General features: G+C 45.1%; 1 protein-coding gene across 1 annotated transcript in view; it reads right to left on the bottom strand.

Annotated features, from left to right (window-relative positions):
- Positions 1-7,557: 7,557 nt before the first annotated feature.
- The window catches only part of LOC144790871 (actin filament-associated protein 1-like 2), a 266,716-nt gene continuing 247,654 nt past the window's right edge, over positions 7,558-26,619 (bottom strand). Inside the window, exons 16-17 of the mRNA XM_078665527.1 lie at positions 15,672-15,782; positions 7,558-10,033 (exon numbers count right to left, since the gene is read on the bottom strand). Coding sequence (XP_078521653.1) covers positions 10,007-10,033; positions 15,672-15,782 — 138 coding nt within the window. The 3' untranslated portion in view covers positions 7,558-10,006. The remainder of the gene's footprint in view (positions 10,034-15,671; positions 15,783-26,619) is intronic.

The following is a 26,619-nucleotide window of genomic DNA, read 5'->3' as shown; positions in this document are numbered from 1 at the left end:
GAGATCATGGCCGAAATGTCCTTGCTTCATGTGTCAAATAATGAAAGGCCCTGAACAGCACTGTGTCCAAAACATCTTGTACAAAAGGAAATCTCTGCAAAGGAATCAGGTGCGAATTTGGTTTATTTATTTATTTAGTGTATTTTATATAGCGCTCGGCTACCCCAACGGGGTGTCCCGGCGCTCCTGAGAGTGTAAATGAGTCTTACTCCTGAGGGAATCAGCAAAAGAGGAAGGTTTTTAATGCCTTACGAAAAGGAAGCTCATCCTGGATCATCCGGATGGCAAGAGGGAGTTTGTTCCAATGGGAAGCGGCACAGGCCTGGAAGGTTTTCCCTCCAGAACGTGTTTTATTAAATCTAGGAGTGGTCAGAAGATTTTTGGAACTGGAACGAAGAGATATGACATTTTTGTAGGGGGGCAGACAGGAGGAAAGGTAAGCAGAGCCTTTTCCCTTAATTGCCCTGTGAGCCAGTGTGAGGGCTTTAAATTCAGCCCTCTTCTGTATTGGCAGCCAATGAAGCGAGCGCCGATGTGGAGAGATGTGCTCTCTGAGGGAGATGCCACATACTAGTCGGACTGCTGCGTTTTGAACTGTCTGTAGTCGATGGCAAAGCCCTGCGGCCAAACCAATATACAGACCATTGGCATAGTCCAGGTGAGATGTAATCAGCGCTTGGACTATGGTTCTCCGGGTGTTATTAGGGAGAAAGTTGATACATTTTTTAACCATCCTAATTTTGGAGAAGCAGGCCGCTGACACTGTCTGTACTTGGTTGTGAAAGGAAAGGTTGGAGTCCCATCTGACTCCAAGGTTCTTTACAGATTCTTTAGGTGATGGGGGAGGGCTCAGATCGAGTGGCCACCAAAGGACCTCGGTTTTCCCAGCATTGAGTCGGAGGCAGTTGTTGTCCACCCAGCATGCAATTTTACGCAGACAGTCTTTTAAAGGATCAAAGGTGGATTGAGAGAGTCTATCATACGAGAACAGGAGTTGGATATCGTCTGCATATGAGGTGGCTTTAATTCCAGACTGAGCAATCAATTCAGCAAGCGGGGAGAAATAAACGTTAAAAAGAAGGGGGCTTAAAGAGGAGCCCTGAGGGACTCCCCACTTTAGTGGTCGGCTGTTGGAAGTGTACGGGGGGTAAAGACCGCCTGAGTTCTGTTGGACAAAAAAGAGGACAGCCACTTCAAGGCCGGACCTTGAATGCCCTTGGAGTGGAAACGATCAAGGAGGACAGAGTGAGAGACGGTGTCGAATGCTTCCGACAAGTCCAGCAGCACCAACACCGCCCTTGATCCTTTATCAAGTTTCCAAACGCACAGGGTCGGCCATCTCTATCAGGGCTGATTCCGTACTGTAACCTTGCCTAAACCCATGTTGAGAGTCATGGAATGACCCGTGGGTTTCCAAGAAGCTTGCAAGTTGTTTTTGCACTAGTTTTTCCAATACCTTAGCTGGAGCCGGTAACAGGGAGATGGGTCTATAGTTAGCCGGCTCATTGGGGTCAGTGTTAGTCTTTTTAAGGATAGGAACTAGTCGTGCGTGCTTCCACGAGTCTGGAAAAGTACCGGTCCGGAGAGAGTCATTCCAGATGCTGTTCAAGATAGGGTTAAGAAGAGGGGCCAAGGCTTTATATTGTTTAGCCGGCCAGGGGTCAGTCGGCGAGCCAGATTTACATTTAGATAGTTCTGCTAAAGAGAGATCAAGAGAAATTTCTTCAAAGTTGGATAGGATCTGGGATGGTTCTGGGTCGGGAGATGTAATCGCAAAAAAATTGTGGGTGAGGTCAGAGCAATTTTTTTTAGGAAAGGAGTCATAGATGGTGGCAATTTTATCCTCAAAGAAATCAGATAGACGATTGCAGAGGGATTGAGAGACAGGGGACTGGCGTTTGAGGGCCAGCGGGTCAGTAAATGATCTCACAGTATTAAAAATCTCCCTTGCGGAGCCGTGGGCTTTATTAATTTTTTCCTCTAAGTAGATTCTTTTATGATCTATGATCTTTTTCCTATATCTTTTGAGGGCTGATTTAGATTTATATTCCATTTTACTATCAGGGGAGTATGAAAGTCTCCAACGTCTTTCCAAGAGTTTACAGGCAGACTTGCATTTGCGTAGTTCTTCTGAGAACCAAGGTGAGGAGGGGGCAGAACGAAATGTTTTAATTGGCCTGATGGGAGCGATTGAGTCAATAGCAGAAGAAATCCAGCTATTAAAGTTGTTCAACCTGGAGTCGAGATCGATGGCATCCCTCGGGGCAGTGGAGCCTAAGAGAGCTCCAAGACTGTCTGGGGAGATATTGCTCCAGTTACGCCCGAAAGTTTTGGCCTGAACACAAGGTCTATCTTGGTGAGATAAACAGATGGAAAACGGAATAAAGAAGTGGTCAGACCAAATCACTGGATAGGGGTCACTAGTAACCAGGTCAGGTAAGTTGGAGCATATCAGGTCAAGAGTATGTCCGGCCTTGTGAGTGGGACTACGGATCCATTGCTTTAGGCCACCGTCAGAGAGCGTGCAAAGGAAATTGGAGCTTATGGGATCAGAGGCGTCCTCCACATGGAGGTTAAAGTCTCCGAGTAGGGTGAAATGTGCGTAGCGCAAGCTGGCCTGAAGGACATAATCTAAAAAGTCCGACAGGGAGGAGGTCTTGGATTTAGGGGGTCGGTAGACTAGTAGGCCTGAGAGGGTAATGTTTGCTGGAAAATGGATGCAAAATGGAAGTGCCTCAATGGAGTCTATTTGAGTATAAGGAAAAGAAGAAATAGTCCATACAGATCTATAGATTATAGCGATGCCTTCGCTGTGATTGCGACTTTGTCGATTCACACAATGAATATTATATCCTAAGGGGATGGCCAGGGATAGGGCGGGGTTGGTTTCCTCCCCTAGCCAGGTTTCCGTCAAGAAAAGAATATCCCAGTTATTGTCTGATAGGGATAACGCTATGTCAAGCGAGTGACAATTAATGAGGCCCGCTTTAATCCTGACATTTTTATTAGTGGGTGAAGGCCGCTTCGGATTCAGGCTGAGGGGGCATTGAGATACAGGAATGCTATCTGCCTGATCGAAGTTACAAGGCACACAAGGGAAGGTGGGATTTGTTATATCGGGAAGAAGGGAATACGCAAAGGTACAGTGGGATGGTCTGAGGTTAAGTAATGTCTTTCTGTCATACCTATAAGTGGAAGGTGCAGCATGGTCTCTTGCCTTGGCCACGCCTGGTCACGGACGGGCGCAGACGGGCAGGACTCTGGCACGAATCCGGCACAGGTCCGGCGCGTCCGCTGTACGCGTCCGCTGCGCGGAGTCATGCCTTTCCCTTTTTATACTCTCCGCTAAAGTGCGAGAGTAGGCTTCCCCAATCAAAGATGGTTAATTGATCAAGAACCACAACAATCTCAAAAGGTTTGCCATTATCTCAAGGTGGTCTTCGACAGATTGTGGCAATACTTCTTTTAACAGCCAGCTGTTGAGGAAGGGGGAAACAGGTATCCACTACCTTCAGAGATGAGTAGCAACCATCCCCATAACTTTTATGAACACCTGAAACACCTGAGGGTCACTGCTAAGGCTCTATGGAAGCATGGCAAACCGAAAACAGTCCTGGACAACCTTAAACCACAGGTAACGTCTGTGAGACTGCAGGATGGGCACAAGAAAGTACATGTCCTGTAGGTCTACGGCTACCACCCAGTCACTTGGATCCAGGGCAGACAGAACCAGTGTGAGCATTTTGAATTTGTCCTTCCTTAGGAAGGTGTTTAGCGAGTGAAGATAGAGAATAGGATGAAGGACTCCATCCTTCTTTGGCATGAGGAAATAGCGCGAGAAACATTCTGCCTCTGTGTCCGAGTCTGGAACCCTCTCTATTGCCCCTTTGGAAATAAGCTTGATAAGAGCTCCCTTGAAAGCTGCTCTGATGTGGGTGGACACTGCGGTGGATTGAAAAGGAATGGAAGGGCATAGCTCAGTTGGCTGATATGAAAGACTCATCTGTGAGATGTTACAGAATGCCACCCTTTGAAAACATTTTGTACTCTGCCTTCAACAGAGTGGTTGTGGGTGGATATGGTCAAGCTAACATCGCTTTGGCGCATTTGTGAGCCTGTTGCTGCAGTGGGTGATATGGTTGGCAACTGCTTCTGTAGTATGGAAAACCTCTTCCATTGTTCCAATAAATGGCACATACCATCTGCATTTCAGGACTCCGAGAGAGCAAGACATGTCGGTGTCTGTCTTGATTGACTGTAAAGCATCATCCACATGCTTCCCGAAGAGGTTCTTGTTGAAAGGCTTGTAGAACGTGATGCTGCACTGCCTGCTTAAAGGAAGTTGAGTTCAGCCAACCTTGTCTGCCGAAAGCTGGTACTGGCCACAAATGTGGTCGGATCAATCATAGCAGCTGATGCTTTCTCACATTCACATAGGACAAAAGGGCTTCCCCTTTCTTCTCTTCCAGAAGAAAATCAAGGTATGGCCCTTGTCTGTCCGCATTTGGCAGTCATTGTGGCCTTCTAAAGCCAGCAAATTGGTAGTTCTATTGGAGGTTGCAGTCAGGGTGGAGACTCTGTTGTGAAAGCTGAATATCTGCTTAGGTTGCCTATTTGGTAGAGTTGTACATGTGGAAGATGGGTTTTTCGATTTGCCTTGTGTGGCTTACATCACTACAGAGTCTGCCTTCAGTTGACCTGTGAGGCATAAAGGTGTGTTGTCATGGCTTTCTATAATTTTTAAGCCTAGATACCAAAGCTGAGATGGAGGGTGACATTTGCAGAATTTTTCATTCTTCTTGCCAAATGTGATCAAACATGGGAATTGTTTTAACTGGCTTTCTGGGTGCCTTCTTGCCTACTTGATGTCTTAGAGAAAAGAGTTTGATTCCGTGATTTGTAGAGGTAAATGAAACAGCTTCGATGCTCTCTCCACATATGTATAAAAATGGATGATATCCTCCAGTGGGGAGTCTTCATGAGATGGTGTGGGTGACCCCAAAGTGGATGCTTTACATTAATCCCATCCATCTTCATGTTGCAGATGTTCTAGGAGTTCTCCCTTGAGGTGGTTGCGGTGCACCTTCCTGGCGAGTCGGTGTTGGAGACAACGATTATGAAGATCATCCAACAGGGTAACTGGTACCCTAAGCATCGGTGGTCCTGGTAATGAGATTGCCTATAGTATTCATCATAATTACTGTTTTAATGTGGGTGATTGTACCCCCAATGTGATTTTTTCTCCTCTCTTCCTGTTCGTAGTGCTCCTCGTCTTCATCATATTCTTGACATTTTAAATGCTACTGTGTTGAACTAATAGCTGTTCTGAAAGGATCTTCATCTTGTGACTCTCCTTCAAGTCCAGAAATTGTGGACTCATGTGCTGTGGAACGTTACATGGCATGGCATGGTATTTTCAGGAGCCATAACCATCGATTATTTTCCGTTTGGTGTTCTCGACTGACTCTTCTGACAACCATGTATGTGCCGTCAAAGAAGGTTTGCTGTTGAAGATGAAAGTGCCACAGGTTATGTAGGTGTCAACGGGTGTGTCGCCTGGCACATCGTCAACGAGGGAGCAATCGATAGTTTTAAACCTGTAGGTGGGGAATGTAGTGTCAATGGCACCATGAATGAGGCTGGACTGAAGGCAGGTACCTGTTGGCAGAGGGATTGTCAAAAAGTTTCACAGCTACAGTTCTGAGGTTGGTTTTTATTTTTTGTGCACCTCAGAAGAAGACTTTGGTCACCTATCCGGCTTCCTGTCAGACTCTTTTGTGTCTTTTGACCGGGCTTACTGGTCGTAGCTGGAGGACTCTTGTCAGAAGATACCTTGCGAGGTGGAGATCCTTTTGCAGTGTGATGCTTAGATGGTCTCTTGCCTTCCTGTAGGGCACTATGCAAATGCTCCTTGTCTTATGAGGCCATATCAGAAGCCTTTTTCTTCTGAAGCCATTGAAGTGGCCAGCCCTCCTGATCATTCAGAGTGTTGGCAGAAAATTGTCATCAAATGTTACACTTCTTCAGCTTGTGTTGTGGGTACAAGCAGCAAATGTAGCCTCAGCATGGATAATCCACAAACTACATTTTTTTACTACAGAAGATAGAAGCTCTGAAGACAGCCTTCTTAGCAGGCTCAGCCATTGTTCTGAAAAAATGATGTCGCAGTTAGGAGATGAGGTGACCTACATTGTTTCTAAAGGAAATGTATTTGTACTGCTATGGAAATGTTGGGACTGCCAGCTCAACAACAGGGAATGATTCAAGCATGTGAATCAATGAAAGATTCAATGCTGGAGAAATACTGGTGGCTGAGATTAATTCAAGCATTTCACCCATCACCTTTTTGTTTTGTTTTCCTCAGCGTGTTGTCAACTTAGCTACCATGGCTAAGCGGAATCGTGAGTACCATACTTATTCTACCACATGACTCAAGCAATACCACTGATCTAAACAGGACAAGACCAGTCTGGGGTTGCATGGGTTCCCTTCTGGAGGGGACCTGCCTGGGAGTTTGGGGTCCTGTTCCTGTTCGGTCACTGCAAAGGCTGATTTGCAACTTGTTGGTCTTTGTTGAGAGTAACACAGTTGACAAAAAACATAATGGACTGAAATGCGGCCATTATCAGTAGTTACCAGTGGTTGAGATTGAATTCAATCATTTGCCCATCACTTTTTGTTTTCCTCAGAAGTTGTACCAAGGCATTTAAGTCTGTTCCACCTTACCCAGTTTTATTTCAATTGCTTGCTATACTGAGTCCACTAGGTGAGCCTTTTATTCTCTTGGAAGTCCAACAGTAGGGCCGGTAATGGTTTGGGGGTGCATCTAGAGTGTATGTCCCCCAAAACAGTTAAGGGAGGAGAGGAGCAGGTCCCACACTAATAAGACAGACAGCAAGTTCCAGCGGGCTGAAGCCTGGTGGAAGACATCTCAGGAGAAAGAACCACCTAGGAACCCTGAGGGTCTTGCACCCTCATTGCCTGTTACCTCCCCAAATAGAGCTAGCAGCTTCAGAGGTCAAGGAGATGAAGACGCACCTTCCAGGCCTGTAAGGTGTCCATATCCCAGAAGTACACAGACATTTTTTAACTTCATCCCAAGCTAACAGATGTGCTGTTTCCAGAACATCTACAATGACATTTCTAGGCCTAATGATCAAGAAATGTCAATGTTTAAATTTGCAGTGTTCCTAGTGTGTACTGGTTCAGTCTGTGGGTTCATTCGGTGTCCCATTCCAAAGGGTACTTCGGCCAATTAAAGATGCTTTGTCTTGGCTGGCCAGTACAGAGATTAAAGACCTTTGAAGTCTGGTACTTCCAAGGGAATTTATTTTGGATGCACCTAGCCCCCTCTCCAAAAACATAGGGTCAGTTGTATATTTGCTGGAGTGTGACTATGCCAAAGCAGCGAAACCCCTGGCTGCTGAATCCTCAGTAGACCCATGGAACTGGACAATGAGGCTATTTTTTAACCTGCCTTCGGCACCCTGTGCTATTTCTGGGGCCTTGTGGGAACTCTGCTCCACTCTGGGTGGTTGGCTTTTTGTAATTGCTGGTTTTGAATATGTTTGTCGGAACTCATCAGACAAGCTGTGGCCCTAATGCAAGCACAGAACATGGCCCAATGGTTGGATCGGAAAAGCCAGATAGAATTATGGAGCAGTGGGTCATTCACTATCTTGGGTGCTGGGGACACCACTTCTGCTGCACTCCTGCACACAGGCACATACAATGTTCCATCCTGTTCCCAGAGCAACCTGAAAACTAGGGAGAGGGCATAACTATAAATGTTGCTTCTTTATCTCACCACACACTCCTTTTTGATTAGCAGCAATTATCTTTAAAGGTACACTTCAACATTGTTTCTTTATGTCTAGAACCTCTGCCTTATTGACTGTGTGGAAGTAAACTATTGTTGAGAACCCAGGGACATGGGAATTCCAAAAGATTTTTTGATAGGATGACACTGGCCCAAGGTCACCATGTTATAAATCTTAGAGCATAAATGTCATAGAAGTCAATGGGAGTCATATCTCCGCTCCCCAAGTTCAGGTGTGTTCTGCTTATTGTGTATAGCATGCTTGTGTCTGCAAGGTTTATTTAGAGTTTGATGATGGGGAGGGCTGCCCTGTATTACTGCTGGCTCTGCCTGCTAAAACTGTAAATCCCTCACTCTATTTGGAGTCAGGGGTCTTAGTTTGTGAAGGTGGACTCTCCAGTGGCTCCACCAACAGAAAATTCTGGTCCTTCAGGTTACAGCGACAGATAGACAGATAGTGTGCCCTATATAGGATGGGTGACCATATCTAGATGTCCCAGGCCAGGACCATCCTGTGAGATACGGTGGTCATGGACAAGGAAATCATCTAATTGCCTCATGTGCAAAGGTTGATTTTTTATAAAGAATAAACTGGTGCTTTGGAAGTTTATTGTTTAAAAACAAAATACTTTGCTGAGTGGATGCAAGAATCTTAATTATGCTGGGCATTCCTCTGCCAGGAATGCATGCAAACCTCATGGACTAACCATCATACTGCACATGACCCCACTAATCTTCAGAGGTGATACCTGTGATGAGACTCTGAAATCACTGTATTATTTACAGGGTCATGCTGTTTCTGAGTTTCTAACCCACTACCACCTCCCAGAACAAGCTTTAATGGTTTGTCTTTGATGCTCTGAAGAGTCAGTGCCTAAAAGGGCTAACTTGGTTATTCAAACTGGAGTGCACAAGTGCTTGTGGCCTTGGAACACCAGTGGTAAGTGGAAATCCCCATCATGGATACTGCCCCAAACTACTGACTACCACAGTACCAAAAGAAAAGGCCTTGCAGTGGGTTATGTACTCTGGCCAGTTACTTGACTGCCTCTTCCCTGTTGGAAGGTAGTAAGCACTGCATAGACAGGCTAGGATGCCTCATTGTTTTAGCTAGGAGAATGTAAATATGTAAAAACATGGATTGAAGAAAAATTGATTGAAAAAGAAAAAACAACCCCAAAACATCTACTTCCAAAATATCTACCATACATATCTCCTGCACCTAAAAACACAGTCACACACTTGCCCCTCCAAATGCGCTAAGACCTGCCACAGTCTAATACATTTCCCTGGATGTATAGGTAGGTGGGAAGTGAGGTTTGCAGGATTTAGTTATTTAAAAGTGGTTGACCTATTTTGGGGACAGTACTAATGTATGGTTAGATGTTTTAGCAGTGGATGGTTTTGAGTCTGTGTTTTTTCAGTGTATGTTTTTGCATGCGACAAGGAGAGCTAAAGTCTGCGTGACACATGCATAATGAATGTCTGGAGCATCTTGATGAACAGCTACACACTAGAGGAAAAAATATTGTTTTTCACCAATAACCAAAAAACACTGATTGACAACTTGGCACTGGCATCTCTTTTAGTCACTAGTAGACATATTGCAGTGGGACTGAGTGAGCCAAAAAAGCATAACATGCATGTTCTATTGAATTCAACAGTGGAGATCACCAGACGGCAGACATTCAATTTTAAACTTAGAATGGTTGTCAGGGATTAGACTAAATGTTGATACCACAGACAATAGTGAAATGTTATCATCTTCATCACCTCCTTCGAATAAGGAGAAGCACCATCTAGTATGCAGAGGCAGCAATAGAAATCCGCTGCCTAATGCTCGTGGTCCATAGCATAACATATTATTTGTCAACAAGCCCACATGGCCAATAAGACAGTGTGCCAGCACCTGCACAAGGCCCAGAGTAAACTAGTGGCCACTTTAAGGCACATACTAATAGGGTGTGCCTGCACCCACAAAAGGATCGTATTACAGAAACTGCACCCCAGTTTGCAGGCACCGGGATTTTCCAAAGACGGATGAAGAGCAGGTGATCAGTACAAAGTTACATTGGACTGTAAATGGGTTTCTGCCTGGTTCACTTGCAGATGATGCCTCATGAAACAGGCCTGGAGTGTTAACGTTGCTCCTGGAAGTTGACGGCTTCAGATGATGACCAGAGAAGACTATGCAGAAGCCTTCATCTCCCATTCCTGAAAAACAAAAAGGAGAATGAGACAAAGGGCAAACTGGATAATGTTAATCACCAACTGAAAGTAAAGCATAACCTGCATAATGTGTCAGGTTGCCGTGCTCTGGGAGCACATGGCCACTGCAGTAGGCTCCTGGAACCACGTCTTTGTTTGCTCCCTAAAAGCATGGGTGTAACTGAGACCCCCGCCGCCGCACCGGTTTGGAGGAGCCCCCAAGATTTTTGTTTTGGAGGTGGCCCCCCCTCACCCTCAAAGCCATGCCATTGCATGCCTTGCAGAATGCATGCAATGGCATGGAATAAAAAATAGTTAAAAGCTCGGGAAAGCCACTCTGTTTTACCGAGCGGGCCCCTACAGTGTACGGGGGGCATTAGGAGGTGCTCCACTGACCCCTTTCTGCAGGGGGCCCCATCATTTTGCGTTACACCAATGGATGAAAGGCAATACCAGTGTGCAGCGTCATAGGTCAAATGCTTTTTAAACCCTGCAAACGAGGGCCACAAAGTAACAGAAATATAGTAATAACAGACACAAGTTGGAACCAATATAAACGAATATGCCTCTTGACCCCGCATCCCGTTACCCTGCGTGTTGTTACAACGTGGTCGTTACAATGACCGCGTTGTAACAACGCATAACATTACCCCGCAAGTCGTAACAATGACTTGCGGAGGGGGGCGCTGGATGTTGGAATAGTATAATTTACTATTCCAATTCCAGTCTGTGCGGACAATAGGGAAGGTGTTGGATTTAAAATCCAACACCTTCTCCCCCCTCCGCAAGTAGTTGTTACGACTTGCGGGGTAATGGTATGCATTGTTACAAGGCGGTCATTGTAATGACCGCATTGTAACAACATGCGGGGTGATGGATGCGAGGTCAAGGTTGTTTACCATATAAGAATATGCCTCTTGACCCCGCATCCCGTTACCCTGCATGTTGTTAATATAAACCACTGAAACACAGGCATCTTTTAGGTAGCATTAAACAAGCCCTTTTGATTGTACCAGAATTAAATGTAGCACACACTTGCCGGGGCCTTCCGTCAGCCCTCTTAGTTTTTTGTCTTTTGTTGTGTCATTCCCTTTTTTCTTCTGCCCACTACACCATACAACATCCCCTAATTGCCCTGCACCCTTCAGCCATTGGATAACTTCAGTATGAGGGATAGTATTCTGCCCTTGCACAAGATGCACAGCTACAAAAAAAGAAGTCCCCTTCAGTCGCGGGACTGCTGTGATAAGGTGTGCTTTTTTATGTAAAAAAAAACCTCCAACAAAAGAAAGCAGCAACTGGCAAAGCTTAAAGGTGGGCAGTAGACCCCAGACAGAGTAGCCTTGCCAAAGCTTGTTATGGAATGGTATTCCACAGCAACAAGAACAATACAAACTATGATTCCAAAAATGACTTCAACTTATATCCTTTCACTGTTGCCTTCTGATGAGGCATTACATCCTCTACTGAATATACTCAAGAACATGTATGTATATACTTGGCTGCATTTTTAAACTGGTCCTCTTGACTAACTGTAGCATGTTTTGCAGTACTGAGATGTCTTGTCTGCAATGTGCTATGATATGTTTCGGTGCAAGCAGACAGTGAGGCTCAGGCCCACATTACATTGAGTTACACCAGTATTAATAATGTCAATTGAGAAACACGGTGTGTAAGGTGGTCTTTGTTGGTCACAGTGCCACCTTCCATCTTCCACGCATGTGTCCTCGCTGTGGAACTGACACCGGACATTTTAGAAGGTTCTCGTAGTAGATAAGCAGTAAGAGGCATTTCTGATTCACAGTACGTCTAGAGACTTTGTAATGTGTTTGCAACTTATTACCCAGCTAATGTGGCTCTTTATTTAAGGGATGCAAATTGGTTTATATTTAATGGATTCCATGCGTTTACATTTAGGTGCTCATTCTTGAGATCAATCTCTGGTCACAATTCAATTTGTTTTTGACTTGGATTGTTTTTATACTTGTCTGGCTCGCCTCCATCCCTAGCATGAAGATCCATCATGGTTATTGTTCTCAGTGGTTTCCCTCTTTTTGATGCTCCCTGCCTAACACAATTAGGCAGTGTAATGAACCCTGTTAGGTAAACTATCTGGTTTATGAGAGAACCTAACTCATTCCCTCAATACTAATGATGGATTAAGGTGGTCAGAAGACTTCTCTTCAGAAATCAATGGGGCATATTATCAAGGACGGGCGATACATTATCGCCGCTTTTATCGGCAGGAAACTGCCGATAAAGCGGCGATAATGGGCTTGATAATATGCTCTATGAATTCCTATCGAAGCCCATGTTAGATGTCTTCACATCTAACATGGGCTTCGATAGGAATTCATAGAGCATATTATCAAGCCCATTATCGCCGCTTTATCGGCAGTTTCCTGCCGATAAAAGCGGCGATAATGTATCGCCCGTCCTTGATAATATGCCCCAAGGTTTTAAGATGACCACGCCGTAAGCTGCATAGAGACTTGAGGGGAGAGGATGCCCCTCCCCTGAGCCTAGATGTTTTTATATTTGGCCAAGGACTCCATTTCCGAAAAGCAAACAGATGGCTCACAAAGAGGCAACCAGCATCATGCTGCAAGGTTGGCTTTGCACAAACACGTAGATGACATCAGCGATCAGTGGGGGGGGCGGGCAGGAAAGGTATGCGGTGGATGCGTTCTGTAATCAGTCGAAAAGAAAGCAAGTTACCAGTGAGTTCCTTTCAAACATCTATTAGACAGGCCACAGAAAATGGTCATTTAGCTATTTCATGCAACGCCAGCATGCTGCCAATCAACCTTTTTGGAGCATCAGCTGCACCAGCCGGCAACCCCATGCCAGAAGAGGGTCTTGATAGTGCGCCCACGAGTAAGGGCTTTTCCTGAGAGTCTATGCGACTGAAGACTTCCCTTTATCATTTTGTAAGATGAAAAGGGAATGTATGATCTAATCCAATGGATATATTTCCTGTCTGGTTCATACTGATGAAGAGAGCAATGGATTGCCAGAGCACACTGTTATTGGTCTAAAGTATGAAATATCAGACTGTAGTTCTGAAGTCCTAAAGCCCTCAAGGTCCTTTTTGAATCGGCATCCCTAAAGGTGGACGGGAGGATGAAGCTGAACGCCAAAGCATGGGGCCAGAATTTATTTTTTGCCAGTTAGTCTTGTGTGTCCCTGTTAAAAGAAACCCCAGGAGAAGGTCTCCATGAAATAATTTAATTAGTAGTACTTAATACTAAAGGATTCCCTTCCACAAACTAGTAGAGACACAAGCACGATTAGAAACAGGTAAATACGAGGCTGTACACAGTCTGTAGTAGTTGTTTTCAAATTTACTTTGCCATTACTGGAATTTTCCTTTTTTTGTTAATAGAACCTATAGATGAGGACGCAAACCACTACTGAATCATCAAAACCAAACTAGCTTTCATGAGCCTTTGGGCGAGCTATTAATGTCATCCTGTAGGTCAGTTTGTGGAAGTAAACCAGATCATTCTTGTATGTATCTTACACTAACACCATTCATGTCATATTCTAACAACTGAAAGTCAGTACTATGCTGAATATTTTCTTTAAAGTAAAAATCACATGAAAAGAGATTAAACTACTGCAGTGACACATAGTGAAAGGCTTTTCATGTTGTGAATTGAGGGGTTATACAACAGATGTGGTTTATTATAGTGCAACATGTATTTTTGTAATTTTGATTCAATTAGTGTAAATACTCATCATGGGAAGTTCATAATGAATGCTGACTGGAACATGCATCTTAGTACCGCCAAGTTTAGGTACTGAGAATAGGATTGATTTAATTACCAAACGCAGGAATGTTTGGAAAAGCGGATTAGGGACATAATGTCTTTAATTTTTATTTCAGACTTTCACTGTTCATCGACTCTTGAAGAAGTACGAGTGTAAGCGAAAAAGACTTGGAGAAATATTAAATGATTAACAAGACCTGAATCCCCTGAACTTTTATTGATAAATGTATTTCTACAAAATGACAAAGAACACAAAATAAATTTAAAATGGAAATTAACTGTTTACAAGCTTGAAGAGCAACATGTGATTGGTTTAAGTATTGTGCTCTGATTTAAATGATACACAGAAGCTTCACAGGAATTTAGGACCTAATTCGCAGAGTGAATTTTTTATGTAGCATACACTAAGATAAGTTTTAGGGAATGCACAAAAAATATCAGGAATAAAAACAGAAACCAGGTGGGGCGGGTATTTTGGTAAGCAGAGAAATATAGTTCAAGAATCTTAGGGATGTTCCATTTGTATATGGCGGAAGAGAGGAGGGTGAATATATTAACCAGTTTACAATAATTTAAGAGAAAAAAATAGCTGTATGATTTGGCCAAGTCAACGGTATTGGTAAACATTTGATATGGCCTTTTCAGAGAGGAATTCCATATCAATCACATAGCCTGCATCCCGAGTGGGTGGAGACGCCGTTTATTTAAAGAAATACTGTTTGACAAGATTATCTTTTTCCTCAATATAACTCCTAAAAATGTAGGTCTCGATCTAGCATGTCAGGTTATGACATTTGTTCTATTCGATTGATGTGGTATTATCCCATCTCAAATATGCAGGTTCAATATAAGGTGCCTCAATGCCATCTTATTACAGATTTTTATGAACTGCTTATTCACAATGACACACATCACATTTCAATAGGTTTGGCAGTTCTGCACACAGGTGTAAGACGAGTGCAAGCTCATTCAAATGGATTCCCTATGTTTATTAGAATGTTTCATTTTGAGTTCTAGGGATCCATTCAACCGCATGAGAGCAATGGGTGAGATTGGTAGACAGTGACTGGAGAATCCTGTAACACTCTGAGATCAACATTTTTTAAGACCTATGTCTTACACATTTTCTCAAACAAGGTAATTTATGACACTAACCGGTTTTCATCTCCTTCTGAGACAACCACTGCCTCAGCTGCAAATATTGCATTTTATTGGTCTCTTAAATCCAAAAATCTCTTCTACGTTCCTCGCAAAATGTAAAGTTGTGTTTTTATCACATCAAAGATTTTTATACACACAGGCTCCTCCCATTTCGTTTATGCCCTTTGGCTCCTGCTGGACTGCAATCAGTTTTCTAATGAATTGGGTCAGAGGAGAGGGAAATATAGTAAAACACAGCTGAATTATCCCGCACCACCAGTCCTGACTGATTAATGACCAGGCAGATATGAACAGATGGTGACTTATGTATCTGCGAAGCCAAAGGGTTTCTCAGAAGAATATACCCACTACCACATGCTTCATATTCCCTTCCTGCTTCCCTGGCAACCACTTAGACTATTCACTTCATATTCAATGGTGGGGTGCTTGGGGTGAATTTACCTAGCTTTTTACTGCAGATTGTAGTTATAACTATATTTCATAAAGCAACATCATACAGACAATAGCCAATATTATTGAATAAATCTTGGAAATGTGTAAATGTTGTTCTTATCGCTGGTGAGGGTAACAACAAGCTGTTTGATTACAAAACTAACATAAATGGCACTCGGAGTGCTACTTAAGTATTAATAATTTACCTGCTCTGCCATTAATGTTTTTCATGACCAGTTTAGATGGAAATGTTATGAAGCTAAAGAGGGGATACCTACCTTCCGCTTCTGTAGCACCCTTCCCTTCTCGATAACCACCACCGACGGTGCACGCTTCAGTGTGCCTTTTGCAGAAGATGCCCTTTTCAGGACGGTGCTGGGATGTGTGCCCTGCAGAGGAGATATAAAGGTTAGCAACAGTAATGCCAAGCCTCTTTGCTACCCCTTAGCCCTACAGAGATCGCTTGTTAGCGCAATACCAGAACTTCTCACAAAATCCACAGCATTATTCTCCCGGTTTCCTAAATGCATCACTCTTGGGTGTATCATCTCTGTGTGCATTCCGGTTTTGTACTGCACATCACACTTCACATGATTAGTTTTCAGGGACATTTACTTATGAAACAACCTCATAGACGACCTCTGAGAATGGCAATCATATTCTGGTTTAATAAGTTCACAAAGAAGAAAAGCAACCGGGTTGTAGAAGACTGCACTACCTGGATCAGTCACGTTGTATGGTATTATTGCCCGCCTCAAATGATCAGCTGCCCCTTGATCATAAATATAAATATGTATACAGGTTGGTTGAGAGGCAATACGATCGAATGGCAATCTGTCATCTACCCGCAGACGTTAGGACGAATCCCGAACACGGCTCCAACTTTATTCCATGGCGACTACCGATACAAACGTACACCATCCCAGAGCACCGATCATTACAAGGACTGGACAATACAGACGACTTTTTAAGGCTCTTTAAACAGCCTTTTCCTTTCCGTGCAACCAACGATGCAAGCTAGACGGCATCCTTATCGCCCTGAAGAAGCCCTTGTTTGGGCGAAACACGTTGGCTGTTCCAAATGAATACAAACAAAGAACACTTGAAATAAAGCCACTAAAAAGACTCTCTGCCAATGCTTGTTTTTTGTCTGCTAACTTCTACATGCTGCATCTGTTTACTTGCCATTCAAGCGTATTGCCTCTCATCCAACCTGTATACTGGTTTAATAAGTCAGCAATATTGAACCACTTTTTATACATCCAGTAGTTTCATACTATTTGGTATTTAAAAATATCCCTTATAACCTACAGTTAGTATTTTTTTTACTAATTTATTGATAACTCGAAATATACTTCAATTGATCACCTTTCAACTTAAAATGTATCTGAGCCATCAAGTAACATCAACATTTTGACCACTTTAGAATTGAAATACTTTTCGAGTTTTCAATATAGGGTTCAAAAACACTCAGATAACTACATGTGATTCCTTTTGGAATTTGAATGTCATGTGGCATGAGATATATTTGCATATGAATGAATACCCATCACTAATTATTCTTCTGACGTATGTACATGGACACATTTATTTTCAGAATTCTTGAGTTTATTAATTTAGGGTTTTATATACTAAGCATATTTTTGGAAGGGGAGCCGGTGATTTGCTGAATCAGAAGATGTCTGACCACAAAAAATGTAGTTCACAAATCGAAGGACACAATGTGAGTCGGAAATGTTGTTTCAAGTCATAAAATGCTCTTTGTGGCTGTTTGCAGTTCAGTAAAAATAGGGGGCATAAAATGGGCACCCCACCCCTCCGTTTGAATTGAATGGAATGTAGCAATGATTTGTGGCCACCACTGCAGTCACAAGCCATTGATCTGACACTGACTGCCTAAAACGGATGGTATCTTATTTGTAAAGTAGAAGCTGTCTCTGAGGGTACAGGGAATAGCAATGAGAGGAGCAGTCTGTGGGACCAGTGTCGGCTACCTCAATGTCATTCACTAAATAACAACTTTTACTTTAATAGCAGCCACTGGTACGTAAAAGAACATAAAAGACAATTCAGTTAATGCAAATGCAGGGACCAAGGTCTGCATTGACAGCCATTTTCAGGGAGTCGCAAAAGGATCCCTGACATAATATTTTTTTTACCAAGACATTTTTAATATTTTTTTAAAGAAAGGGCAGTAGAGTAAAAATAAATAACCAGTACTGGACACAGTTACAAAATGACTAAAATAGCAGGGAAAACCGGCCAATAGCGACGACTAACGTCAAAGAAAGAAAGAAAAACAAAAAATACACAAAAAGAAACTCCATCTCAGCATCTACTGGTAGCAGCATCTCTGACCACTGATTGGGGCAAAGGTTAAGGAAGGGACATGTAACATCCACCTCTGCCCCCACGCCCTCCCTCACCCCAACAGTATTAAAGATTTTTAAATTTCAACCTCCAGAGAACTCCCCATCCGATTACATGGTTCCAACTGTATTCCCCGGTAATCTGCCCAGCACTCCCAGATTTTGTAATATTTCTTAGGATAACCCCTAGCAGTATAAACTGGATGTTTGAGGCCTAGGAAATGGCTCAACCCCTCCTTCCAAACCTCCTAAGAGGAAACCGAAGCCACCTTCCAGTCCCTCTATTTCCACCCAAACCATTCGAGATGTGCAGCAGAGCGCACCTAGAGACCGAGGCAAGAAAAGGCCTTGAACTCTGCCAAGGGGAAACGTCTGTTACAATGCAGGCATTACATCGCAATGCCTATACAACAAAACATTTACAACGCAAGTGCCTTTACATCCCATGCCATTACAACGCATGCCATTACAACATATGTCATTCCAAAGCATGTCATTCCAAAGCATGTCATTCCAAAGCATGCCATTACACCGCATGCCATTACAACGCATGCCATCACAACGCATTTTAAGGTTAGTATTGGAGAATTTTAAGTTTTAGGGTGGGTATAGGTTTGGGGTAGTTGGGAATAGAACTTTTTACCCCTATGCTAAACAACACTTTCCCTACTGTTGCAGTCACTGGAGTGGGAATAGTAATTTTTATCCCTACTCTATCCAACAATTTCCCTACTGTTGCACTAACTGGAGGGGGAATAGTAATTATTACCCCTACACTATCCAACACTTTCCCTTCTGTTGCACTCACTGGAGCGAGATTAGTCATTTTTACCCTTACGCTATCCAACACTTTCCTTACTGTTGCATTCACTGGAGGGGAAATACTAATTTGTACCCCTACGCTATCCAACACTTACCCTACTGTTGCCCTAAAAGTATTATGTGGAGAAATGGAATGCGCTGTAATGGAATGCGTTGTAATGGAATACAGTGTAATGGTAGTTTTAAAAAATGAGTTGTAATGGTATACGTTGTAAAATCATGAGTTGTAATGGTAGTTGCATTGTAAAAACTTATGTAAAAGCATGCGTTGTAATGTTTTGCGTTGTAACGTCATATATTCTCCACTGAGACAGTCAAAGACCCCACCCCAGAAGGAGGCAATAACAGCACAGCCCCCAAGCAGTGTGCGTGAAGTCTCCTGTTACAGTCTGACACCTCAAACAAGAGCAGATGTGATAAAGAACCGTATTCACACCCTCTCCCTAGCGTAATAAATCCTGTGTAAATAATGCAACTGAATAGGACAGTATTTGGAAGCTATGGCTGCTTCCAGAGGAGAAACCAGGGCCTCTCTCCAGTCATCATCTTTCAAGGGGTCTAGGTCATGAGCCCAAGCCTGCCTCACGGCTGGAAAGGCATTGGGGGCATTGAGCACTAGAGATCAGTAAATGACAGAAATGTTGTGGTGTGGGATGTTGGTCAACAGTATTTTGGCTTCAAGGGGCCGAATTCCGGGATGTCCTAAAGATGTGCGATCTAGGGCGTGATATTTATCAAATTGGGACTGTTGGAGTTGATTCTCCACTTGAAGGGCAGCAAAGGATTTAATCACTTTACCACCAAGAACATCACCCAATCTGGACATTCCAATTAAATCACAGAATTTGAACTCCTGCAGCTCGGCCCCCTGATGCAGCTCGGTGCCCTCCAGGAAAGGAGTCTCCCCAGTGAGCTGTACTCCCCTTTCTATTTCCTGACCCGCCTCCCTCTATTTCGGAAGGACCACTCTGGTCGTTGGAGGGAGGTCAAGAGGGACCGGTTTCCCATACAGTAGATGCAACAGGGTCGATGAGCCCATCCCTCGGATGCATAAGCCAGATCGATAAAGCCAGCCCCCGAACCACCAGTCACTCCGGGTAGTCAGATGTACAGCCCTATAATAGAACTACACTGCCAGAGTAGCAATGGCATTGTTACATGCACCTTTATAACATTTGGAGAGGGCGATTTGATAGGGACCAGAATCAAATAGAAAAGCCCTGCAAAAAGGGAGTTGATACGGGAAAAGAAAGACAATGACACGAGTAATGGTAAGTTCTGGAGCCGATACAAAAGCCACAATCTTAAAGATGGCCGACCTCCCGAGAAGGGAGAGGGGCAACGTCGCCCATGGCTTTAAATCAGCTGTCAATCTTTCCAATTGCGGTTGTATATTTAGGGCTCACACCCAGGTTTAGGGCTCACACCCAGGTCCCGAGGTGACATACACTCCCACATTTTGATACCCTCGTGGGAGGACCAGAAGGCCCAATGCCCACCACAGCCCCTTCACGTGTCTACTCACCGGGTTCACAGAGGAGTTATTGGGATGAATTCAGAGTCAGCAAAATCCCTCCAAAGATATTAAGGAGCCGGAGCACCCACAGCCAGAGTCATGGAGGTGGGTTAATAAAAATGAGCATGTCATTGGCATATATATCCAATCCCCTCCTCAATCTAGGCCCCCAATTAAATCCCCACAGCAGTGCATCAACATGGACCCAACTCACCATAGGTTATTTGGATAAGGCAAAAAAGAGCAGAGAGAGGGGGCATCCCTGATGCATTCTCTCGATTGACCGGAAATGGGGTGGAAGTGAACCCACCCTCTCAGGCCCGAGTGAACAGATATGTGTGCAGAATATTTACATAATTAATTAACCAATCTCCAAAGTTCAACAAGGGTAGGAGGGAAAACAGAAACTGACAAGCAACCGAATCAAAAGCTGTACTGAAGTCTACCTGCAGGAGCGCACTATCAGTAGGATGGCGCTGCAAAAGAGCAATAGCATTACACACCCACTGAATATTATGTCTCATAGCACAGCCTGGCATGAATCCTATGACCTTGAACAACATGTTAGCCAACGTCTTGGCCCATATCTTGATTTCGATGTTGAGAAGCAAGATCGGGCAATAAGACCCACAGCTCTACAATGGTAGACATGGATTAAGAAGAACTATGATGTCTGCATTCCTAAAGGTTCAGAGGTAGCATGTTGCCCTTCACGGCGTCTTGAAAAACTCCCAGCAGGTGGGGGCCCGTGGTGCCCAGGTGGCCTTATAAAATTCAGCCAGGAGGCCGTCCAGACCCGGTGACTTCCCCTGACCCAGCTGCATCAACACAGCCCCAAACTCCTCCACTGTGATATCTAACTCCAAAGCTTCCCTTTCGAGGGGAGAAAAGGTATGGGCATGGGAATCCCAAACAAACAACTCCACCCCTGAGTGGGCTCTCGGTGTCGCGCCAGACACATAGCGCATTATAGTAATCAGTACAGGTGCCGGCAATCAGCCGATCACTGGATACACATTCCTCCAGGGCATTGCGGACGCATGGGATTGGGTCCCGCGTGAGTTTTGACAGAGCAAAGCCAATTAAGGGCTTTGCTGGATTTATCCCTCCATTGATAAACGCCCCTCTGAATAACCATCCACACCTAGTGCGCTTCCTCCATCAGGATCTAAAGAGAGTGCAGAGAGTACCGAAGGACTGCCGGGTTAGGGGAGGCCAGATATTGAGCCTCCAGCTCACGAAGACACAACTCCAGCTCTTCCACCTTACAGTCCATGCAGTCTTGTGAGCTGCCCGATAACTATTGACAAAACCCTGTGTTGTGGCATTTCAAGCCTCCCACAGGACCTGGGTGAGCAAACAGAACCCACATTATGGTGAAAGTATTAGCATGTGGCGTCATGAAGGGCTGACCTCAACTGGGTGTCTGTAGTATCTCCGCAATCCTCAAAGAAAGACGCAGAGACAGGATGGTGGCCTTGACTGATTTATTATCATTTATATCCCTACGGAGCGCGGAGCACACACTGCTCCCATTTAGCTCCTAACCTCTGCTCCGGAAACACTCCGCAAACACTCTTCCTATGTCTTCTCGTGTGGGCAGGGCGTCACGTAAAAGACTAGAGCGCAACATCACATCTCCCTCCTTTCGCACACAATACAAATTAAAGGCAACAGTCTTACTTGTGTTCCATCTCGAAATCTTCAAACTTCTTCGGGAGTCTGACTTCTCTACCTCAACGCGTTCTGGAAACCTGAGTGTCCGCTCCCCGGGGTGGGGAACCCTCTAACTTTCTCTGTGCCTGGGTAGTTTCAGGCACCCCTTCCTCACATCCTTGGCTTCCACTACGCTCCCATAGATCGGATTCCGGACTCCAGCGCTTCTTCCTCTTGATCCAATCTTCTCGCTTCCATTTCATCTTAGTTCTCTGATACTTGCTTCCTCCTGGCAGCTCCCTCGTTGGATATTTGACTGTGTGGTCTGTCGGAGCCTTCCCTGTTCACATTTCGGTTGCATTTCGCCATCCTATCCTGTGACCAAATCTTCCCATCGCTAAGCAATGCTGAGCGCTTGTACGGTTCCATTACTTGCAACGGGGGACTGTATTTGCTTTCTCCTTTCTTTTTCAGTGTGGGTTGTTTGACTCTCACCCATTCCCCCCTTTCCAGGGTGGTCTCTTTGAGATGGTGATCCTTGTTGTATTGTTCAGTATATACCGCTTGTGCCTTGTCTAGGTTCTTGCGGACCACTGCCGGGGACCATTGGCTCTTCACAATGAGATGTTTCCATGCCAGGTTATCTTTCGTGAAAGGTTCCCGCCCACGTAGAATCCGGAACGGACTGTATCCAGTGCTCGCAGGAGTGATACGGTATGCCCACACCAGACGCTTGAGTTCTTTCTCCCAGTTTTTTCCTGCGCTCACTGCTGCTTGGATTCACTCCATTATAACCCTGTTGAAACGTTCGACCGGGCCATTGCCTGCTGGGTGGTATATGGGTGTATGTCTCACCGTGATGCCATTTCTTTCCATAAATGCTGTCCACTTTTCCGACTTGAATTGTGGCCCGTTGTCACACGCTATCCCTTTGGAGATGCCTTCTCTTAAGAACAGGTCCGTTAAGAATGATAGTACCTTGTCTGTATCCACCGTTTCGTTGACCAATACTTCCGGCCATTTGGAGTACCGGTCTATAGTTACTGTCACATATTTAGGCACCCCATGGCCATCTTGGACGGGGCCCAAGATATCAATGGGCACTTCTTCCCACGGGCCTGTTGGAACGTCATATTTCCCCAAAGGGGGTCGAAGCAGCACCTGGGTTTTATCCGCATTGCTACATTGATCACACTCCCTGACATGTCTTTCAATGTGATTGTCCATGCCGGGCCACCAGTAGGCTTCCTTAATCCTCCACTTGGTCTTGACGATTCCCAAATGTCCCTCTTGTACAATTGCCAAGACCCTCTCCAGCAAGGCTTGATGGGGTATTACCCGGGCTCCTCTAAGTAGAAAATCTGGGTTTTCTCCAATGGAAAGTTCCTCTCTAATGGATGTACGTTGTTACCATGCGATGTATTACATCGCGGTACTTTACAACGCATCTTTTACAACGCAAGTCGTTACCACGACCTGCACTGTAGGGGTGCTGGACTTAGGAATAGTTAAATTTACTATTCCAACACCAGCCTACGTACAGTAGGGAAGGTGTTGGAATAGTAAATCTACTATTCCTTATCCTAGACCGCCCTCCAGCGCAAGTCGTGGTTACGACTTGCGTTGTAAAAGACGCGTCGTAACTGCACTGCGGGGTAACATCCACGTTGTAAAGGATGTTCCCCTCTCTAACTTCCCAGTAGCTTCTCAACTTGCTGTCCAGTAGTCTTTTGTCCGGCCATCCACTTATTATGTATCCCTTCACGGCTTGGATCGTGTCGTCCGCCTCGTACCCTGTCTCCCACTCTCGGGCACTGATGGCTGCCTCCTGGTCTTCTGTGAGGGCTATGGCATACTCTTCCCACTCATTGGGTCTCTGGTCCTCTGCCTTTTCTTTCGCAGCCGCCCTGCTTAAGTAATCCGTCACCTTGTTCTTCTGGCCTAGCAAATACTCCACTTCATACACATAGTCCAGGATCCTCAATCACATCTTGGCTATGCGGGGGGTCGTATGTGCATGACCACTCGAGGTGAGGACTTTCACCAAAGGTTTGTGATCCGTGCGCAGAAGGAACTTGGCACCCCACATGAATTGTCTGAAGCGATCCATCGCCCATACTGCCGCAAACATCTCTTTTTCCACTACGCTAAACTTCTCTTTGTTGGGTGCTAAGGTCCGTGAGGCGAACCCTATGGTGGTGACGTCTCCTTGGGGACTCCGTTGGGCTAGGACAGTTCCCAGGCCTCTGTCGCTGGCATCTGTAGTCAGGATCGACAAGGCTTCCTGGTCAAATCCTTGCAAAGGTATGACCGCACTTATGTCTTGTTTAAGCGCTTCGAATTCCCTTTGTTCGGCTTCTGTCCACTGGAACTTGTTCTTTTCCTTCAGGAGCTGTCTCAGATGGTGGGTCTATAAAATTCTGCCATTCCTAAAAAGGATCTGACATCTTCTCTGGACGAGGGAGTGGGTGCATCCACGATGGCCATCACATTCGACTGTTTGGGTTCCACGCCCCCCATCGTGTATCTCGTGGCCTAAATACGTTACAGATCTTCTCCCAAATTTGCACTTGTCCCATTGAGCAGTTAGTCCATTCTCAGCTAGGACTCTTAACACTGCTCTAAGCTTCTCATCGTGGTCCGGCTTGGACTTGCCCATTACAAGGATGTCGTCCTGAAAGAACTGGATGCCTTCCATTTTCCTGAACAGCCGATACATTAATTTTTGAAACACCGCTGCCGCTGAGGCCAGCCCAAACAGCATCCTCAGGAACTTGTAACATCCAAATGGGGTTATGAAGGACGTCAAGTGATTGCAAGAACGGTGTAAAGCTATCTGGTGGTAGGCAGCAGTAAGGTCCACTGTGGAGAACCATTTTACTCCCTTGGACTCTGCGAGCATTTCATTTATCTTGGGAAGTGGGAACTTGTCCACTATGATGTTTTTGTTCAATTCACGGAGGTCCACACAGAGTCGTACCTTGCCGTTCGTTTTTTGTGCCACCACTAGGGGGCGCCAACCATTCTGCGCTTTCGATGGCTTCAATGATCCCGTTTTCCTCATGCCTTTGTAGTTCTTCCTGTACCGCTCTTCTGCTCCTATAGGGGATGTTACGGACCTTGTGGCTTACGGGCTTCGCCACTTCCTTTAGGCAGATTTTGTGCGTGAACTTGGCCATCCGTCCTATGGTTTCTTGGAATACTCCTGGGAATTCTTCTCTCCATGTGTTCTTCTCCGGGATCGGGTTATCTTCGGTCATCAATACCTGTGCGCCACTTCCTGGATTGAGTTTAATCTTTAGGGCTCCTTGATCTTTCCAGCCTAGTACTGACGGTCCTAGTTCTGCAATGTACAGTTTCCCTGTAGCTGATCGTCCATTGAAGTCGAATCTTAAGGGGCGGAATCCCACCATGGGGATGGGTTCACCCGTAAATGTGACCGGGTGTATGTCCGTGGGCATCAAATGACTCCCAACTACTGGCTCAAAGCCTCTCTCCCAGATTTTCCTTTGGACAATAGTGTAGGGCGACCCCGAGTCCGCTATCATGGTTATCGGTACTCCTCCGATGGTCATGGCGCACGCTGGTTTCTTGTGCGTGGGGTTTCCTATGTCCAGCACTTGCTCTTCTATACACAGGACACCATCTTCACTTGCATGGTCCGTGTTGCCATCCTCTCCATCTTCGCCTTGTTCCACGAACTTTACTTCTGTCTTCTGTGATTTTCTTCTGCATACTTTTTCAAAGTGCCCCATTGTGCCACAGTAAGAAAACTTTGCTCTGAATGCCGGACAACTCCTGTCGTGGGCAGCGTGTGTTTGACTTACACACCTGTAGCATGCATTCTTCCCATCTGTGCATAGTCGGGCGAACTTGGTTGACTTGGGCTGATGTCTTTGCTTGTTCCTGGCCCCCTGTTGTTGTCCTTGTTGTCTTGCGTTTGCGTTGTCCTGGTTCGAGATCTTGCATACTGCGGGTTCTGGTTTGCTCTCGTGGCGTGCGGCCTCCGTGCATCTCTTGGATAGTTCCGCCTTTTTGACTAACGCTACAACTTCCTTGAGCGGGGCATCTCAGTTCACCCACAGTTTTTCTTGAATGGATGTGTTAACGGTATGCATTATGATTTGGTCCCTAATTAGATCTTCTTGTAGCACTCCAAACTTGCACGTAATTGCCAGTTGTTGTAGGGCCGCTACATATTCATCTACCGATTCTACCTTGGCCTGCTTGCGTTGATAGAAATTGAATCTGTCGATTGTCGTGCAAACCACTGGACGATAGTGTGCATCCAGATCATCCAACGATTCAGAAAAGGGGGTGGTGATGGACAGAGTATCTGAATTAAGCAGAACACTCCTACCCAGTCAACAGATCAGGGCTTGATCCATCACCGTTTTTTAGCTCACTGCACCATCCCAGTTCAGAACCTGGCTACATGCAAATTAGTCTGTCCCTGGCCCAGTGCATCATGGGAACAGGGCAGACCAAACTACCAAGCCAATTCTTTACTGGAAAGGAAACAAGCTTCCGGGGACCGGTTTCTGGCATTTCAGCCGTCGTCGGCCCGGCTTGCTTGAATCCTGGTGGTGCAGTGAGCAAGGGACTCATGTCTGAGCATACCCTGCCACACCTGTAGTGGCCAAAAACGATTCAGAAAAGGGGGTGGTGATGGACAGAGTATCTGAATTAAGCAGAACACTCCTACCCAGTCAACAGATCAGGGCTTGATCTATCACCGTTTTTTAGCTCACTGCACCATCCCAGTTCAGAACCTGGCTACATGCAAATTAGTCTGCCCCTGGCCCAGTGCATCATGGGAACAGGGCAGACCAAGCTACCAAGCCAATTCTTTACTGGAATGGA

The sequence above is a fragment of the Lissotriton helveticus genome, chromosome 11 (genome assembly GCF_964261635.1).
Source record: "Lissotriton helveticus chromosome 11, aLisHel1.1, whole genome shotgun sequence".
Lineage (NCBI taxonomy): Eukaryota > Metazoa > Chordata > Amphibia > Caudata > Salamandridae > Lissotriton > Lissotriton helveticus.
The sequence above is the reverse complement of the archived record's forward strand: the minus strand, read 5'-3'. Positions and strand labels throughout refer to the sequence as shown.